This window comes from Gouania willdenowi, chromosome 24, assembly GCF_900634775.1.
Source record: "Gouania willdenowi chromosome 24, fGouWil2.1, whole genome shotgun sequence".
NCBI lineage: Eukaryota > Metazoa > Chordata > Actinopteri > Blenniiformes > Gobiesocidae > Gouania > Gouania willdenowi.
The window spans coordinates 8,868,896-8,887,740 of NC_041066.1; the positions used below are offsets into that span (position 1 = coordinate 8,868,896).

General features: G+C 38.4%; 2 protein-coding genes across 2 annotated transcripts; one reads left to right on the plus strand and one right to left on the minus strand.

Annotated features, from left to right (window-relative positions):
- Positions 1–3,597: 3,597 nt before the first annotated feature.
- LOC114458053 (cysteine-rich venom protein latisemin-like) lies at positions 3,598–8,243 on the minus strand. The gene is made up of 8 exons (XM_028440299.1): positions 8,118–8,243; positions 8,025–8,034; positions 7,852–7,943; positions 7,598–7,676; positions 6,604–6,746; positions 5,550–5,644; positions 5,194–5,321; positions 3,598–3,725 (listed from the first exon to the last, which is right to left on the minus strand). The coding sequence occupies exons 1-8, from the start codon at positions 8,226–8,228 to the stop codon at positions 3,598–3,600; spliced, it is 786 nt and encodes a 261-aa protein (XP_028296100.1). The 5' UTR covers positions 8,229–8,243.
- A 2,071-nt stretch (positions 8,244–10,314) lies between these two features.
- Positions 10,315–18,714, plus strand: LOC114457486 (serotriflin-like). The gene is made up of 8 exons (XM_028439337.1): positions 10,315–10,428; positions 10,511–10,520; positions 10,597–10,697; positions 10,873–10,963; positions 11,753–11,895; positions 16,049–16,143; positions 16,547–16,629; positions 18,578–18,714. Exons 1-8 carry the CDS (start codon positions 10,318–10,320, stop codon positions 18,703–18,705), a joined length of 762 nt encoding a protein of 253 aa, XP_028295138.1. The 5' UTR covers positions 10,315–10,317; the 3' UTR covers positions 18,706–18,714.
- Positions 18,715–18,845: the final 131 nt, after the last annotated feature.

Sequence of the window (18,845 nt, forward strand, 5' to 3'; positions counted from 1 at the left end):
ATAATTGCGACCATCACCAGCCCTCCCTAAGTAAGGGTAACAAACACTTTATTAAAGGAAGAATATAAAAAGAGAGGGCAGTGTTACTCCTGGGTGAGGGGGAGTGGGCGTGGGGGGGAGCAGGGAGGAGAGATTCAAGGTAGAAAATGGAAGGGTGGGGAAGAGTTGACTATTGTAAAGTGAGAGACGTGAAGTTGTTGGCGTGAGGCTTAACTATAATGGTGGTGGCTGTGGACAGAGGGAAGCAGTGAGTGGTAATACCTAAAACAGGTAATTGGGATCAGCGTGTCTAAAGTTAACCCCACTAGGAGTTTTATCCCACAGTCCAAGGCATGCCAGTGCATCGTAGACCAATGTATGTGCAAGAACCGCCACTGCAAACCCAAGCGCTGCCTCGGAGCCAAAGATTCAGCCAGGCTAGCAGAAAGAGCAGGGGCCAGGGAGCCCAGGCAACCCCCCCCACGGCTGAGCAGCCCACCAGACACCCCTAAGACACCGACCCCAACTCCCAACCGCAAGGCCCCCCACCAACATCCACCCCACCACCACCAACACCCCCACCCCCCCACCCAATCCCACGAGGCGAGGGCTAGAGAGCCCCCCGCCCGAGACCCCAGCAGATGGGCCAAGGCCCACGCTCACCAGACGGGCAGAGCCGCGCCAAACGGGCAGCGAGCAGGGACGGACCCCAGGCCAGAACGACCGGGAATAGAAGCAGCACCGGGAACAGCACGCCCCGGGACAACGGCCACCCTGGGCAACAAGGGGACGCTGCATGCCGCACCGCCAGCCCCCAGGCGCACCAACCGAGCCCCCCAGAGCGCCCCAGGTCACCTTTTTTGTCACGACGCCAGCGCGATGCGTCTTAGTTAGTGCTAAAATCACCCCCCCCCAAAGGGCCCAGCCAGACCGCTACACCGGCATGCAGCGCGCGCAGAACAGAGGCGGAAAAGCTCCAGACCCCGGCCTCACAGGGCACCGCCCAAGCAGGGTCATCCCACGCCGCACCCACTGGCATGCAGGAGTGCGGCCCGCGCCACCCGCCCCGGAAGACCCCCGCCAGGACCGGTCAAGCCAGCCGACCAAGCCCGCCGCGCCCCAAGAGCACCCCCCTACTCGCCCTTGGGGCTGGTTCTTGGACTTCGCCCACAAACTGGCCACAGTCCATCAGGACCATCAAGCCCCAGACCGCGCAAGTTCAGTAGCCCAGGCCCTGCCCCTACCACCCACCGGACACTGCAAGCCACAAGGCAATGCCCCCCACCGGCGCGTGAGTGACGCCCCCTCCCCATAGAGGCCACCTCCAGCCACCCACGTGCCAACACAAGACACCCCCCCGACGCCGGAGGACAGCGGGCCCCAGAGAGCAAGAGGAAAGTGCGGCAGAGAAATACGCAAGCCCCCAGCCCCATGGGCCACTCAGACGTGTAAGGAGGGGGCAGAAGAGCAAAATCAAACAGCCCAGGGTCCGTGAGGACATCCAGAAGGAAAGCACACCCGCGCAGAGGCACCCAGACACCCCAGCAATCCACCCAAGCCACCCAGGCCACCCCACAAGCCCAGGGAGGTCCAGGTCTACAGTTGGATTAGTGTGTTAGTAAAGAGTGGTGGTGGCAGTTGCTTGCAGGTTAGATCATCATAATGCAGTTAAAAAAAGAGTCCAACGCTCCTCAAAGCAGGTTATTTAAGTTTTTCTGAGAGCCGACATCTTTTCCATGGAAATAACTTCTATGAGGATATTTTGCCATTGGTTTATGTTTAAGGATTTTTTATTTTTCCAATTCACTAATCTTTTTTTTTTTTTAGCTATGGCGAGTGTCGCAAGGATGGATTGTGATTGGTTTGCTGGAAGATCAAGCATCATCAGGTCTCCAATCAGAAATAGATTTGACAGAGAGGAATCCTGCAGTCCAAAATGGAGGACAGTTTTTCAGTAAATAGAAACCAAAATTGTTGAACTGGGGAACAAAGCCATAAGGCATGTAAATAAGAAACCCTGTGTGTACTGAGAGCAGATGTCTGCTGAGAAGCCCATTTTATACATTTTCTGTTGGGTAATGTGAGATCTGTGGAGGACCTTGTATTGAATTAGCTGTAGGTTTGTGTTTTTAGTCATATTAAAAGTATTACAACAAATTTCTGTCCAGAAATCGGTGTTCGTGGTGATTGAAAGTTCAGCCTCCCATTTTGCAATTGGTAAGTGATTAGAGTTAGTGTTAGAGAGTGCTCTGTATATTTTTGAGAGTTTTTTTTTCATTTTGTTTAGATTGTCTTCATATATTTAACCAGTTCTGGAAGTTGTAAGGTAATTGGATCTACAGGAGTGTTTTTCTTGATTGTTTCTGTTACTTGTAACTACTGTGAAAAAATATTTTTATTCATATTGAATGTTTGGGTTAGATTGTTATATGTCCTGAGCTTGTCATTTTCAAAGAGGTCTTGGAGATGAGTGATTCCACTTTCTTCCCATGTCTTTAGATAGAGCAGTGTTTTTCTATTTTTAAAGTCGGGGTTGTGCCAGATTGACATGATAGTTTTTAATTGAACATTCGTAATGTCCAGGGCTTTACACCCCGCAGTCAGGGTGGAGGCAATTAGTGGGTTTTTAAAGCAGTTGTGACATTTGAGGGTTGCAGTGATAAAAGGGAGATCAGAGAGTTTAATATGTTTGCAGTCTAACTGTTGAATTTCTAGCCAGGTGTTGTAGCATTTTTTTGGTTTTAGCCATTCTGTTAAATATAATATTTGGTTTGCTAAGTAATAATGCATGAAATTAGGGGCTTCTAAACCACCCTTTATTATACGTCAAAAAGTAGATGTAAAAATTGTGATAAAATGTGCAATCTGAATACGATCTGACTAAAATAAGGCAGGAACCAACCCAACATAACGAGTCTAATTTCATTAAGATCAGTACATTACAAACTGACAATGATGAGAAAAAGGGATATTTTAAATTATTGAACCTTATCCAGAATCAGTATATTGGTCCGGATCCCATTCAAAATGTAATGGAATCTTCCATAGTGTAAGGTCTATCTTTGGTTAAAATTTTGTTAAAATCTGTTCAGTACTGTTCAGTACACAAAAAAAAAAAAAAAAAAAAAAAAAACATAACCTCCTTGGCAGAGATAAAAGATCAGAAATTAAGCACATGTAAGTTTTCCATTTGTTTCCTTCTCAAATGTATACACACAGTTAACTGACAGGATCCAAGTGCTTGACTATGAAAGAGGCCACATTAGCCATATAGCTCCAAAAGTCTGCAGGTGTGGTCCCAAGCTCTAATTCTTTCCTGTCTCTGTCTTTTTCACTTTCCAGCTGCATCTGCCAAGACAGGTTTGCTCTGCTTCCTCTTCTTTTGGGAATCTACACGTCTAATGTTGTCAAAAGGTTGTGCAAAATAGCAAAGTAGCCATGCCAAAATAAACTTCCTCTTTCATCTCTGCTGATTCCTGCACCCCTCACATGGTGATTTATTAATTTTACTTCCTCTTTTGATTCATATCTATGTGTTGAGTTTGTTGATGAAGGAGAAAAACACACACAAATTGTTTCCATCAGTATTTCTTTTAATTCAGAATGAATGTGTGGTGCTCAGATGATCTGGCTTGTGCACTTGCAGGAGGCGGGACACCAGGAGGCCACGCTCTTGTTGCTGCAACCCCACTGCTTCGTCAGTTTGGGACAGTTTGTGAACTTATCGATGTAAGGACAGGGGTTGGCTGTGGGACACAAAGAGAGATTTTAATTACAGAACTTTATAAAATGTTTTTTGGATGATGTATTGTTTGCTCAGGGAAGATGATCAATAAGAGGTGCCCAATTCAAGAACTTGAGAAATGGCCCCAACACTGCAAGAATTTATTTTTGATACAAAATGTTGCTTTTAAAATGGAGCTTAATATTTAGGTTGATAATGAGTCTTTAGTTGCATTTTAACTGTGAAAACACTATCTACTGCGTATAAAAGGTTGGTAATAAGATGTTCAGCTATCTTGGTCAGTCGTGGCTTGGAAAACTAATGGCACGGGGGCCACACGCAGCCTTCGGTTTAATTTTGTGTGGCCCTCAAAGTAGACACACAAAATGACAGAAATACACATACCAACAGCAAAAATATGCAAATGTACACAAAAAACTGCATGAAAAGATAACAAAATTAGAAAGTCCAAAAACATATAACATAACTACAAATATACACTAAAATTAGAGGAAAAAATACTAAAACTGCAACAAGAATACAAAAAATTACATTAATAAAATGACCATAAAAGACTTAAAATGACTCATATGACACACAAAACCAACACAAAAACACACCAAATGAGAGGAAAAATCTACTAAACAACAACCATTTGTGATTTTCTATATTAATGCTCACAATGGTCAACATTCTAAACGTTGACATTAATGTTGATAATGTGGCCCTCTGATCAGAAAATCACATTTTTGTGAGCCCATGTGATAAAAGTGGACCATTTCTGATCTAGCTGCTTAATGTGGTTGAGATATGGACACTAGTGCTCAGAATGGGGAAAAAAAAGTTTTTTTGTGCAAAGATATTTAGAAACCAGTATCATGAAACCCCTTCCACAAGAATTCAAACTATTTATGACTAAAATATTGCTCCAAAGATCATTGTTGCATAGACATCTACTGTATGGATATCATATCAGGGCTCATTTTGGAAGTGCTTTAGCGCCTACTAGTGGCAGAGCCGACTTTAAGTTGATCAATACACAGTGGTTACTTCTACAGATGAAGTAATAATTATATATATGATACATTTTTATAAGGTATGTGTAAATTGTGAAAAGTATTGGCAAATTGCGGTAAATAGTTTTTGTGTGACTTTACATCATAAATAAAACGTTTATTATGTATATACTAGTGAAAGCATTGTAACATTTAGATTTTGCATCTGTATTGTATTGTACACATAGCAACAGATTAAAAAAAATCAATGTTAAATTATGAAATGTTACCAAACTAAAATATTGATACAATGGTATGGCACTTTATTCAGCTTTTAGACCATTTTAATGCCAATTTTGCCATCTTTTGCTTGGATTTTTTTCCCTTTAGTCCAATGTTTTAATTCCTGCTGTTTTAATATGTGTATCATTTCATGAGAAATATAAACCTGATGAGGTCATTCGTCTTCAGCTCTAAAATATTTATACCTTATACCTCGGTGCTGCCACACTGAATCAAAGCCCAAACATCCTCCGAGAAGACTAAGAACATCTGGATTACTATTTAATGACTGCTCAGAAATAGCAAATTGCTCCGTCCTGCTCACGCGTTTGGAACTCAACCTAAAATATTTGCAGATCAACTACAGAGTAATTGTAACAATGTTTTCTAAGCTAGTTTACATTAGACAGACAAGTTGGCAAGAGTTGTGGCAAATGAAAAACCACCAATCTAAACCATTAACCCCTCATCGTAGTTTAAAATGCTGGAATTTATTTGACATCAATTGAAAATGTTCTTCATTGGTTTGAACTGATACTTGTGAAGTGGGGACATAGCTTTGTACTCACGGTGGGCAGTAGTGGCAGACGTAGAAGTACTTGTAGCCGGCGTTGGGACAGTGGGCCATGGCACAGCCAATCTGGTTAGATTTGTACCAAACAATCTGTGCAGAGAGAAAAACATCCAAGTAATGTTTAATCCTCCTCAAGCACCAGTGCTTCATCATTGATTTATGTCTTAGTCAGACAATAATATCACATCTGTAGGTCATGAAAATGCAGGAATGGTTAGTGAGTGGTTCTCAACCATAATGGAGATACTGAACCCTGTAAGATTCATCACATCAGTGCATTCACCCCATCCTTCACAAGAGGAAAAATTTAACATGATTTCTTCAAAATATAGGTATATATTTTATTCAGATACTGACACATAAGCCTGGGCCCATTTTTTGGCTTTCTTCAAAACAACTTTATTTATTGAATATTTAAAATAGATTTAAAAATGATGTTTAAAACATTATTTAAAAAAAAAAAAAAAAGTCAAAATTCACTTTTTTAAAACTAGTATATATATATTCTGTATAACGCATTTTTATAGCCACTGCTGAACCCCTGGGATTCCATCTAACCCATGTTGAGAACCACTGGCTTAGATATGAATTGAAAAAAGTTTAAATTGATCTTAAATTGTATAGCATAACGACAATAACACGTGCTTTGCTTTATATTTCACAAATTCAAAGAGCGTTGCTGTCATTGTTTTTGTTACATTGTCAGATTTGTTCAATCTTTTTTATTTTATGTGGCCTACATCAGCTTTAGGATTAAGATTTAAAGGTGATCTTGCTTATTAACACTTCTATGTTTAATATTCATTCCATTGTCACTTTTACAGATGAATAGGCATCTTTATCACCACGTTGTATTACATTGACGGCAACCTAACGTGTGTTTCCCTTTAATGGATATTCATTATTTTTTTTAATATTTAATACCTAACCACCACCTATAGCATCCCTTATACATTAATCATCTGTAAAAAAAACACTTAATTTTGTTTCTCAGCGATTGTTTTTGTTTTTGGTTGATGTGATATGTTGATTGTTGGGCGTAAGCTCACCTGAGTAAAGTGACCAACTTCTCCCCCATTAACAGATCCCACTCCGTAGCGCCAGTTCTTCACCTCGTCGTACCAGGACTGGATGGCTTCACTCCAGGTGTCCTTCTTGCTGCTCATGTATATGTTCTCACCACAACCGCTGGCTGCAGTTAAAGAAGACACATGTGGATTTACTTCATTCTCATTGGCTCAAGTAGGACTAATTACAAATATTAAATCAACAATCATACAGAAAATAAACTTTCGATTTTAAAAAAAAGTCATAATTCTAAATAACTAAGGTGTAAAGGATTTAGTTATAATCATTCTTCAGGCTAGATTTTATTATATTCTCAGCTCTAATGAATACCTAAGTTACATGTGATGTAAAAAAAAGAGTAAGAAGTGTTAAACCAGTTGTGTCAAACTAATTTTAGTTCAGGGACCAAATACAGAGCAGTTTGAGCTTAAGTGGACCACAGATTTTTGGTGCGAAAAAGAGAAATTTCAACATTAATGTGCCCTGGTTTACATGTATTCATGTAAAAATGATATATAATGATAAAGTACTGTATGTGAGTAAAGTATATCAGTCCCTTCAGGATCTCCACTTAAATTTCCTTGATTTTGAGAATTTGGTGACATTTTGTGGAATAATTCGAGGAAACATGGCAAGATTTTGGAAAAATTCAGTGTTCTTTCAACTGTTTAGAAATAAAAATAACTGCCGTCTTGTGATATAAGAACTGTAAAACTGAGCTCTTCAAATACTGTAGATTTTAAATGATTCTTTGTATTTGGAGGGGCTGAGATATCCCCAACTGAATTAGATGGTCATTTACAAAATGTTTCATGTTCATTATTTTTACTTTCTCGAGCAGGCCAAATTTAATGCTTGAAAGGGCCGGATTTGGTCCCTGAGCCTTGAGTTTGACACCAGTGTAAAAGCATGTGAAATCACATGAAGTCATAGTAATTTCACTTTGTTTTGAAAATGCATATCTTAAAACTGAGCATAAGCTGGGAGGGCTGTGTTTCATGGTGCATTTGTTGGCCCATCTCTGAGCATTGGCTGAAGCTTCACGGTTCCAGCTCTGTGGGGTACCCAGAGCAGAGAGACTGGGAAGCTAAACTGCAGCCTATACATGATAAAATACTGCAAAATAACACTTTTATTTCCTCTTGTCTGCAGCTGCAAGAGGAAAATTGAACTAAAAAAAGTCTAATAATAGGAGGGAAGTACATGTAAAGTATTTGAGGCTGTTTTACCATTTTCAACATGTTGCTGGCAGAGGGAGACACACCTCTCCTCAGGGTATTGTGCTTGTTGACAATCTCAGTCTGCTCTGCAGAAGAGGTTTCTATATAAACCCAGCAATGATAAATAAAAGTCAGTGAATTATTACATTAAAACATGATTTAGAAATATATAATCTACTCACCATCATTGAGCTTTGGTTTCAGAGCATAAAAAAGAGAACATGTTATTTTTCTGCATAAATGAAGAATATTTAGAGAAAAGAAGATTTTCTTACCTCCAAGGGTCCATCCAGGGACCCCTCTGAGTCCTTAGCCCAGGTTCCAGGCACCTGGAGGACAGCAAAGAGGCCTAGGACACACAGGAAAGTGAGATTATACATTGTCATGCTTTTGTCTTAGACTCCCAACTCTGAGGGTGAGACTTATATACGGAGGACGGCTGCGACAACTGACGTGTGTGATCAAAGTTAAGGACATTATTTATCAGTAAATATTAAAATATTTGGGCACCTGTGAAATGTCTTTGTTTGTCAATGGAGGATGTAAGCTCTGTGTTTTCACTGTGTACCATTAAATTAAACAACTGAATATTCCCCCATGAGGCAAAGTGAAGTGGCACAATTTAAGGAAAAAATTGAACTATTTAATCAGCAAATATGTACAACAATTTGGGTGATTAGAGTTTTGCATTTTTTGATGCCTTATGCAAAGTTTTGTGACAGGTTTTTTAAATATTCCACAACAAGCAGCTGACAGCCATTTCCCAGCCAAAGATTACAGTAAGAGGAAAATGAAGAACACAAGTTTAAAACACAAACCTGAGTACAGTGACAAAAGCTCTTATTTTTAAAAATAATGTATTGTATTGTAAATTTCAGTTACAGTGCATGTAGAGTCAGTAACTTATCGTGGCAGGGTACAAGCTGTTGTTCTGTGTGTACTGTGCAGTACTTTATTCTGATAAAGTGAGTTGAGCCTCTATGTGTCATTAGTTGTAAATGAGATATTAATCCTGCAGAAAGTTGGACCAATAATAACAAAGCACTGGCTCAGATAAATCAGATGAATGAGCATCAACAGATACACCCAACACTAAATTATAAGTGTAATAATTGCTATAACAGCTTTATAGTATATTATACTTCTATTTTCATGTACTGTATGTGTTATACATATATATTTTCACAGGCGTATATTCATTACGTTTGTTTGTCTGTGAACATTCAAACTTCAAATCCAAACCCACAAAAATCTAATTGAATAAGAAAAAAGTGATTAGATTTTGTGAATAATCCCCATCAATATAATGATTCTGGATCACTTTAAAAATAAATAAATAAATAAATAAATAAATAAATAAATAATATATATCCCCTAGGTAAATTACCTATTGCTTCAGGGTTTTTCAACCTTGAGGTCGCCTGGAAATAAAATGGGGTCACCTGAAATGTCTAGTAATAATAAAATATATGAAAAATACTGATTAGAATTTTTTTTTTTGCATTTCTATTGTTTGTTATTTTGCACAGTTAAAAAATGTACATAATTCAAGGATTCAATGATTTTTATCTGTCATTATGTGCATTAACATGTATATATTGAAATAACATCCTCAAGTTCCCCGTGAAGCCCTCAAAAAATAGAGTAAAAGAATAAAAGTATGAATAATACATACATGAAAATAGAAGTATAATATACAATGTATTCAATGTACAATCAAAATGCTGTTATAGCAATTATTACACTTATAATTTAGTGTTGGGTGTATCCGTTGATGTTCATTTATCTGATTTATCTGAGCCAGTGCTTTGTTATTATTGGTCCAACTTTCTGCAGGATTAATATCTCATTTACAACTAATGACACACAGAGGCTCAACTCACTTTATCAGAATAAAGTACTGCACAGTACACACAGAACAACAGCTTGTACCCTGCCACGATAAGTTACTGACCCTACACTTTAACTGAGAACTACAAAACAATAAATGATTTTTTTGCTACAGTATATTTGATGTTTGCATTCATACTAGTGTTTGTTCTATACATTTGTGTTCGTTTTCCTTTAAATGTAATCTTTGGCTGAGAAAGGGCAGCAGCTGCTTGTTGTGCAAATTTCCAAAAGCTGTCACAAATGTTTCCATAAGGTGTCAAGGACACTAAAGAAAAGCAAGTGCATATGTACAAATTGTTGTACATATTTGCTGTTTAGATTGTTCAGTTTTCTCCTTCATTTGTGCCACTTCACTTTGCCTCATGGGGGAATATTTATTGTGTGTTGTTTAATTTAATGGTACACAGTGAAAACACAGAGCTGGCATCTTTCATTGATAAACAAGGACATTTCACAGGCGCCCCGCTATCTTGATAAATGTCCTTGACTTTGAGTGCACATGTAGTTCTCACATGTCTCAGCCATCCTACGTATATAAGTTTCACGTGCGCCTCATGAGGGTTAGGAGTCTCGGACAAAAGCATGACAATGTATAATCTCACTTTCCTGTGTGTTCTAGGCCTCTTTGCTGTCCTCCAGGTGCCTGGAACCTGGGCTAAGGACTCAGAGGGGTCCCTGGATGGACCCTTGGAGGTAAGAAAATCTTCTTTACTTTAATTATTCTTCATTTGTCCAGAAAACTAACATGTTATCTTTTTATGCTCTGGAACCAAAGCTGAAGGAGGGTGAGTAGATTATATATTTCTGAATCTTATTTAAATGTAATTATTCACTGACTTTATCATTGCTGTGTTCATAAAGAAACGCTCCTGACCTCTTCTGCAGAGCAGACTGAGATTGTCAACAAGCACAATACCCTGAGGAGAGGTGTGTCTCCCTCTGCCAGCAACATGTTGAAAATGGTAAAACAGCCTCAAATACTTTACATGTACTTCCCTCCTATTATTAGACTTTTTTTAGTTCAATTTCCCTCTTGCAGCTGCAGACAAGAGGGAATAAAAGTGTTATTTTGCAGTATTTTCTCATGTATAGGCTGCAGTTTAACCTCCCAGTCTCTCTGCTCTGGGTACCCCACAGAGCTGGAACCGTGAAGCTTCAGCCAATGCTCAGAAATGGGCCAACAAATGCACCATGAAACACAGCCCTTCCAGTGAAAGAAAGATCAGCAGTGAGTTCTTCTATCAAGCTTATGCTCAGTTTTAAGATATGCCTTTTCAAAACGAGGTGAAATTACTATGACTTAATGTCATTTCACAGGCTTTAATACACGTGTCAAATTTAAGGCCTGGGGGCCAAAATCCAGCATTAAATACGGCCCGCTCGATTGCTAGAAAAAACATGAATCCTTTTGTAAATTACCATCTAATTCAGTTGTAAATATCTCAGCCCCTCCAAATACAAAACATCAATTAAAATCCACAATATTTGAAGAGTTTAGCTTTCCATTTTTATTTTCAAATTGTTAAAAGAACTCTCAGTTTTTCCAAAATCTGGCCATGTTTCCTCAAATTTAAGTGGAGATCCTCCAGGGACTCACAAACTTTATCATTATAAATCATTATCATTATATATCATTTATACATGGAAGTGCAAACCTGGGCACATTAATGTCGAAATTTCTCTTTTTCGCACCAAAAATCTGTGGTCCACTTAAACTCAAACTGCTCTGTATTTGGCCCTTGAACTAAAATGAGTTTGACACCCCTGGTTTAACACTTCTTCCACTTTTTTATTTTTACATCACATGTAACGTAAGTTTTCATTTGAGCTGAGAATAAAATAAAATCTAGCCTGAAGAATGATTTAACTAAATCTTTTCCACCTTAGTTAATTAGAATGATTTTTTTTTTTTTTAAATTGAAAATTTATTTTCTGTATGTTCATTCAATTTTTGTAATTAGTCCTACGTGAGTCAATGAGAATGAAGTAAATCCACATGTGTCTTCTTTAACTGCAGCCAGCGGATGTGGTGAAAACCTGTACATGAGCAGCTACAAGAACACCTGGAGTGGAGCCATCCAGTCCTGGTACGACGAGGTGAAGGACTGGCGCTACGGAGTGGGATCTGTTAATGGGGGAGTTGTTGGTCACTTTACTCAGGTGAGCTTACGCCCGACAATCAATTCAATTCAATTCAACTTTATTTGTATAGTGCAATTTACAACAAAGTCATCTCAATGCACTAATCAAAATATAAAATTCATGAGAAAGAAAAAACCCAACAAGATCCACATGAACAAGCATTTAGCGACAGTGGGAAGAAACACGACTAGTTGAGTCGTGAACCACAGATCAGGAACTGCCATTATCAGCTTCACGACACCTGAAACAGAGCAGAGAGAGAAGGGAGAGGAGAAGGCACTGACTGCAGAAAAACACGATACAGTATTATCAAGTCAGCCTGCTTTGGCCTTGGGCCTCACTCCCAGTGGCCTTGTCAACACTAAGTATAAAGGTGACGAATCTCTTCCCGTTTATTGGTAAGCAAACAGCGGCTCCAAAGTCTGTAAATGCGATTGTTCATAGACGAGCCCATGTCCGCTCTCGTGGTTATGTTTTGTTATGATTCAGTCCTGTTTATGTAGACTGTAAATCATAACCAGCTACATCAGAATTTGAATCTCTTCCCGTTTATATGAAATCTAACAGCGAATGTAAAATGCAACCGTTTACGGACGAGCCAATGTCCACTGTAGCGGTTAAGTTAATGCTATTATACGGTATTCGATTCAGCATATAAGTAGGTTTTAAGTTTAGCCTTAAAGGTGGAGAGGGTAGCAACCTCCTGTACCGACACTGGAAGCTGGTTACAAAAGCGAGGAACCTGGTAGCTGAATGCTCTTCCTCCTGTTCTACCTCTAGACATGTTTGGAACTTCCAGAAGGCCAGCAAACTGAAAGTTGAGTGATCTGTCCCGACGGTAGGGCACTAACAGGTCTCTATGATATACAGGAGCTTGATCATGCAGAGCTTTGTATGTTAACAGCAGGATTTTAAACTCTATTCTAGATTTTACAGAAAGCCAATGAAGGGAAGCCATTACTGGAGAAATATGCTCTGTCCTGTTTGTTCCAGTTAGTATTCTGGCTGCAGTATTTTGGATTAACTGGATACTTTTTAGTAAGTTATTGGGACATCCTGAAAGTAGAGAGTTACAATAATCTAGTCTCGATGTAACTAATGCATGGATTAGTTTTTCAGCATCACTCTGGTCCAAGATCTTCCTGCAGGTGGAAGAAGACTGTCCTTGAGATCTGTTTAATATGAGAGTTAAAAGATAAGTCAGTATCAAAGATACACCTATGTTTTTTACTGTGGTGCTGGGTGACAGAGTAATGCAATCCAGAGACTTTATTTGCTCTTATAATTTCTCTCTCAGGTGCTTTGGACCAAATAAAATCCCTTCGGTTTTATCCTGGTTAAAGAAAGAGAAAGTTACGGCTCATCCAGGATGTGATGTCTTTAAGACAAGCCTGGAGTTTTAACAACTGATGAGTTTCATCTGAGGATAGATTATTAACATGAATCAGAATCAGAATTCCTTTATTAATCCCAGGGGGAAATTGCTGATGTTACAGCCACAGAAAAAAAATCACAAATAAAAGAATAAAAACGTTAACAAAGACGAAAGGAAGAATAAACGTTAAATAAGTGTACAATTAAGTAAAAGACTGTTAAAAATAAGGATCAGATACACACACATTACAGTAGTAGAAAATAAAGTAGGACAGATAATACCAATAATAATAATAATACAAATATACAAATATGATACAGTGTCTGATAAATAGGATTTAAACCAACCCAGTGCTGTTTCCTTAATCCCAAAAATGCTTTCCAGTTTCTGCAGCAGTAGATGATGATCCACTGTATCGAAGGCTGCACTGAGATCTAAGAGCGCCAGAACTGAGACCAACCCTCTGTCTGAGGCTAAGAGCAGATCATTGGTTACTTTTAATAAGGCAGTCTGTGCTGTGATGGGTTCTAAAGCCAGACTGAAAGCTCTTGTATAAATTGTTCCTAAGTAGGTGATCACATAGTTGACCTGCGATGACTTTTTCAAAAATTTTGGAAACAAAAGGGAGATTAGATATTGGTCTATAATTGGACAAGTCACTTGGATCGAGGGTAGGTTTATTAAGGAGAGGTTTTATTACAGTGGTTTTAAAGGCCTGTGGTACATAACCTGTTACTAGAGATGTGTTATTCCAGTTCACCATATTAGTGCTAATTAGTCGAAGAGCATTTTTAAATAGTGGAGTTGGAATTGGATCTAATAGACAGGTTGTTAGTTTTGAAACACTAACTATTGAGGTCAGTTTGGATAGACCAATTGTAGTGAAACTATGTAAATAAAAGCTTCATGTTGGGATATTTCAGGAGCTGCTTTGTTTAAAAAACTATTGAGCAGGCCTGCAGGGGGGACATTAGCTTTGTTTCTAATTGTTAGGATTTTATCAGTAAAGAAGTTGATGAAGTCGTCACTGCTCAGGTTGACAGGAATAGAGGGTTCGACAAAGCTGTGGCTTTTGGTGAGCCTGGCTACAGTGCTGAATAGAAACCGAGGATTATTTTTGTTTTCCTCTATTAACTCATTCAGTGCCAGCCATTTTCAGATTTTCTAACCCCCTCAGTGACAGCCGTTTTTGAGCATTTTGAATGATTTTTAAAACCCACAGAATAAATTGTTTCTGGCGCGTTTCGTTCTTTTGTAATCAGCCGTTGAATAGAGCAAGTTTTACACAAATATTCAGTTTCAGAGCAAAAAGCTGAGAAAAAAACCCTGTCAGTTACTTTAAAGCTATTTTTTTGCTTTAGTGACAACTCTAACATCTGAACATTGTTTCCTTATATAAAACAAAAAAACAAAACACTGAGACTGGGCTTTTGATGGCAAAATTATTATTATTTTGCTATCTGGGTCAGAGTTTAATGGATTTCTTACTGTATTTTGGCGTTCCTCCAAGTTTCTCTCCCGTCAGCTTGTACACACACAACTTCCTCTTCCTCCCGGACATGCAGAGTGTCATTGCCTTCCTCGTTTTTTAATTTTTTTTATTGTTTTATCTCACCATCGCCACACTATCCATGAGTTCCACACATGCTCTGGTCGAGGGTGCTCTGCTGTGCGCTGCTAGGAACGTCAACTCTCGTTTGTAGCGCCATTTTCTGTCTCGTAAACGCCATTCCTCCTCTCCCTCTTAGCTCTGCTGAGCATGGATGACTTCTCATCCAAAGGTGCGCTGCTGCCTCCTATGTGTCACCTATTATTTTGCTATCTGGCTCACAGGCTGGGGGTATTTTGTACCTTGTAACCACCACCAACTATCAACCACCTACTAGAGGACAAGGTGCAGAAGTAGTCCAACCGCCTGACCCTTCAGCAGAACGTGCAGCACTGCATAGTCGTTTGAAATGACGAGTTATCTCATTAATGGCACTGAGTGAGTTAAAGTTGACTAATAAGAAGTTTTCGCTTTGCAAAGAGCTTTTTTTATAAGTTAAACTCTTTCTCCAAGCAATATGAACGTCTACCATGTTTGAAGAGAGCCATTTCCTTTCCAATTTTCGCAATGCCTGTTTTAAAAGACGCAATTCAGAATTATACCAAGGAGCAACTTTTTTATGGCATATCATCTTCTTAAGTAATTAACAAAGTAATATTTTAAACATTTTTTTTTTTTCAATATTAATTTATCAAAATCTAATTCAAAATACGTGTCAGTATCTGAATAAAATGTATACCTATATTTTTAAGAAATCATGTAAATGTTTTCCTATTGTGAAGAATGGGGTGAATGCACTGATGTGATGAATCTTACCGTGTTCAGGTTGAGAACCACTCACTAACCATTCCTGCATTTTCATGCATGGTAAATGGTAAATGGACTTGATTTTATATAGCGCTTTATCACCACACTGAAGCAGTCTCAAAGCACTTTACATATCAGCTCATTCACCAATCACTCTGACATTCACACACCAATGGGACAGGACTGCCATGCAAGGCGCTAGTCGACCACTGAGAGCAACTTAGGGTTCAGTGTCTTGCCCAAGGACACTTCGACACATAGTCAGGTACTGGGATCAAACCCCCAACCTCTCGATCAGAAGACGACCCACTACCACCTGATCCACGGTCGCCCCAACCTACAGATGTGATATTATTGCCTGACTAAGACATAAATCTATGATGAAGCACTGGTGCTTGAGGAGGATTAAACATTACTTGGATGTTTTTCTCTCTGCACAGATTGTTTGGTACAGATCTAACCAGATTGGCTGTGCCATGGCCCACTGTCCCAACGCCCGCTACAAGTACTTCTATGTCTGCCACTACTGCCCACCGTGAGTACAAAGCTATGTCCCCACTTCACAAGTATCAGTTCAAGCCAATGAAGAAAATTTTCAATTGACATCAAAGGAATTCCAGCATTTTAAACCACAATGTGTAGTTATTGGTTTAGATTCTCTACTCTGTGGTTTCCTACAACTCTTGCCAACGTGTCTGTCTAATGTAAACTAGCTTAGAAAACATTGTTACAATTACTCTGTAATTGATCTGCAAATATTTTAGGTTGAGTACCAAACGCGTGAGGAGGACGGAGCAATTTGCTATTTCTGAGCAGTCATTAAATAGTAATCCAGATGTTCTTAGTTTTCTCGGAGGACGTTTGTAACATGTTTGGGCTTTGATCCAGTGTGTGTTTTCTGTCATGTTCAATATTTGATGCTGTCACCTACATTACAGTGGGAACACGCAGTTTCATCATCCCTACAAGTCAGGACCTGCCTGTGGTGACTGTCCCAAAGCCTGTGACAACAAGCTGTGCAGTAAGTCATTGGATATCAGAAAAATCAGCTTTGGTTTGAGTGGCAGCACCAAGGTATAAGGTATAGATATTTTAGAGCTGAAAACAAATGACCTCATCAGGTTTATATTTCGTTTGAAATTATACACATACAGCAGGAATTAAAAACATTGGACTAAAGGGAAAAAATCCAAGCAAAAGATGGCAAAAATGGCATTAAAATGGGCTAAAAGCTGAATAAAGGTGAAGATAAATCACTGCAAAAACTATAGTTAACACCCCTTAATGCTTGAATAATTTTCTAGTTTTATAAAAGGTGTATTTGCAAATAGAGATTAGATCAAGAAAAATAACATAAAGCACTTTAAAAACACATTGTAAAGCCTTTGATTAAAGCATGTTTTTGTATTTAGCTTAGCACATAATTCCATGTTTACACACTAACTCTGCAAATACCATTGTATCTATATTTTAATTAGGTAATATTTCACAATTTAACATTAATTATCATTAATCTGCTGCTATGTGTACAATACAATACAGATATAAAATCTAAATGTTACAATGCTTTCACTAGTATATACATAATAAAAGTTTTATTTATGATTGTGTAAAGTCACGCAAAAACTACCGCAATTTGCCAATACTTTTCACAATTTACACATACTTTATAATAATTTATCATATAATGTATAATACTTCATCAGTAGAAGTAACCACTATGTATTGATCAACTTAAAGTTGGCTCTGCCACTAGTAGGCGCTAAAGCACTTCCAAAATGAGCCCCGATATGATATCTATACAGTAGATGTCTATGCAACAATGATCTTTGCAGCAATATTTTAGTCAGAAATAGTTTGAATTCTTACAAAGTGGGAGGGGTTTCATATTAGTGCTTTTATAATTATTTATGCACAAAAAAAAAATAAAAGTGTGGCAGGAAATAGGAACATACAGTGGAAAAATGCAAACTTAGGGAGAACATGCAAACTCCAAACAGAAAGTCTGAAAACTTTTCCCCCCATTCTGAGCACTAGTGTTCATATCTCAGCCACATCAAGCAACTAGATCAGAAATTGGCAACTTTTATCACGAGCTCAAAAAAAAAAAAATTTTGTGATCAGAGGGCCACATTATCAACATTAATGTCAACGAGTAGTAATATAGGAAATAACAAAGGGTTTTGTCTGTTGTTGTTATTGTTTAGTCGATTTTTCCTCTCATTTTGTGTGTTTTTGTGTTGGTTTTCTGTGATATAGAGTCATTTTGAGTATTTTGTTGTCATTTTGTGTTTTTGGAGTAATTTTTGGTGTTTTTGTTGTCATTTAGTATATTTCGTCTCTCATTTTGTGTGTTTTTGTGTTTGTTTTGTGTGTTATATGAGTCATTTTAAGTATTTTGTTTTGTCATTTATTGCAATTTTTTCTATTCTTGTTGCCGTTTAGTATATTTTCCTCAAATTTTTGTATATATTTGTAGTCATCTTATGTGTTTTTGGAATACATTTCTCTAAGTTTGTTATCCTTTCGTGCATTTTTTTTTGTGCACATTTGCATATTTTTGCTGTTGGTTTGTTTATTTCTGTCATTTTGTGTGTTTACTTTGAGGGCCACACAAAAATAAATTGAGGTCTGCGTGTCATCAGTTTTCCAGGCCATGACTGACCTAGATAGCTGAACACCTTAATACAAACCTTTTATACATAGTAGATAGTGTTTTCACTGTTAAAATGCAACTAAATGCTCATTATCAACCTAAACATTAAGCTCCATTTTAAAAGCAAAATTTTGCATCAAAAACCCACAACTTGTGAGCAAAAGGGAAAATAAATATAATTCTTGCAGATCTTATTGAGTGTTGGTGCCATTTCTCAAGTTCTTGAATTGGGCACCTCTGCGAGCAAACAATACATCATGCAAAAAACATTTTATAAAGTTCTGTAAATAAAATCTCTCTTTGTGTTTCATAGCCAACCCCTGTCCTTACATTGATGAGTACAGCAACTGTCCCGAACTGAAGGAGCAGTGGGGTTGCAGCAACAAGGACGTGGCCTCCTGGTGTCCCGCCTCCTGCAAGTGCACAAACCAGATCATCTGAGCACCACACATTCATTCTGAATTAAAAGAAATACTGATGGATACAATTTGTGTGTGTTTTTCTCCTTCGTCAGCAAACTCAACACATAGATATGACTCAAAAGAGGAATAATGATTAATAAATGACTATGGGAGGGGTGC

Coding starts and splice junctions, on each gene's coding strand:
- LOC114458053 (XM_028440299.1), bottom strand. CDS start 8,228: ATGACAATGTATAATCTCACTTTCCTGTGTGTCCTAGGCCTCTTTGCT. Junction 7,677..7,851: donor CCAGCAACATGTTGAAAATG/GTAAAACAGCCT, acceptor GGTACCCCACAG/AGCTGGAACCGTGAAGCTTC. Junction 5,645..6,603: donor AAGTTGGTCACTTTACTCAG/GTGAGCTTACGC, acceptor CTCTCTGCACAG/ATTGTTTGGTACAAATCTAA.
- LOC114457486 (XM_028439337.1), top strand. CDS start 10,318: ATGACAATGTATAATCTCACTTTCCTGTGTGTTCTAGGCCTCTTTGCT. Junction 11,896..16,048: donor TTGTTGGTCACTTTACTCAG/GTGAGCTTACGC, acceptor CTCTCTGCACAG/ATTGTTTGGTACAGATCTAA. Junction 16,630..18,577: donor CTGTGACAACAAGCTGTGCA/GTAAGTCATTGG, acceptor TGTGTTTCATAG/CCAACCCCTGTCCTTACATT.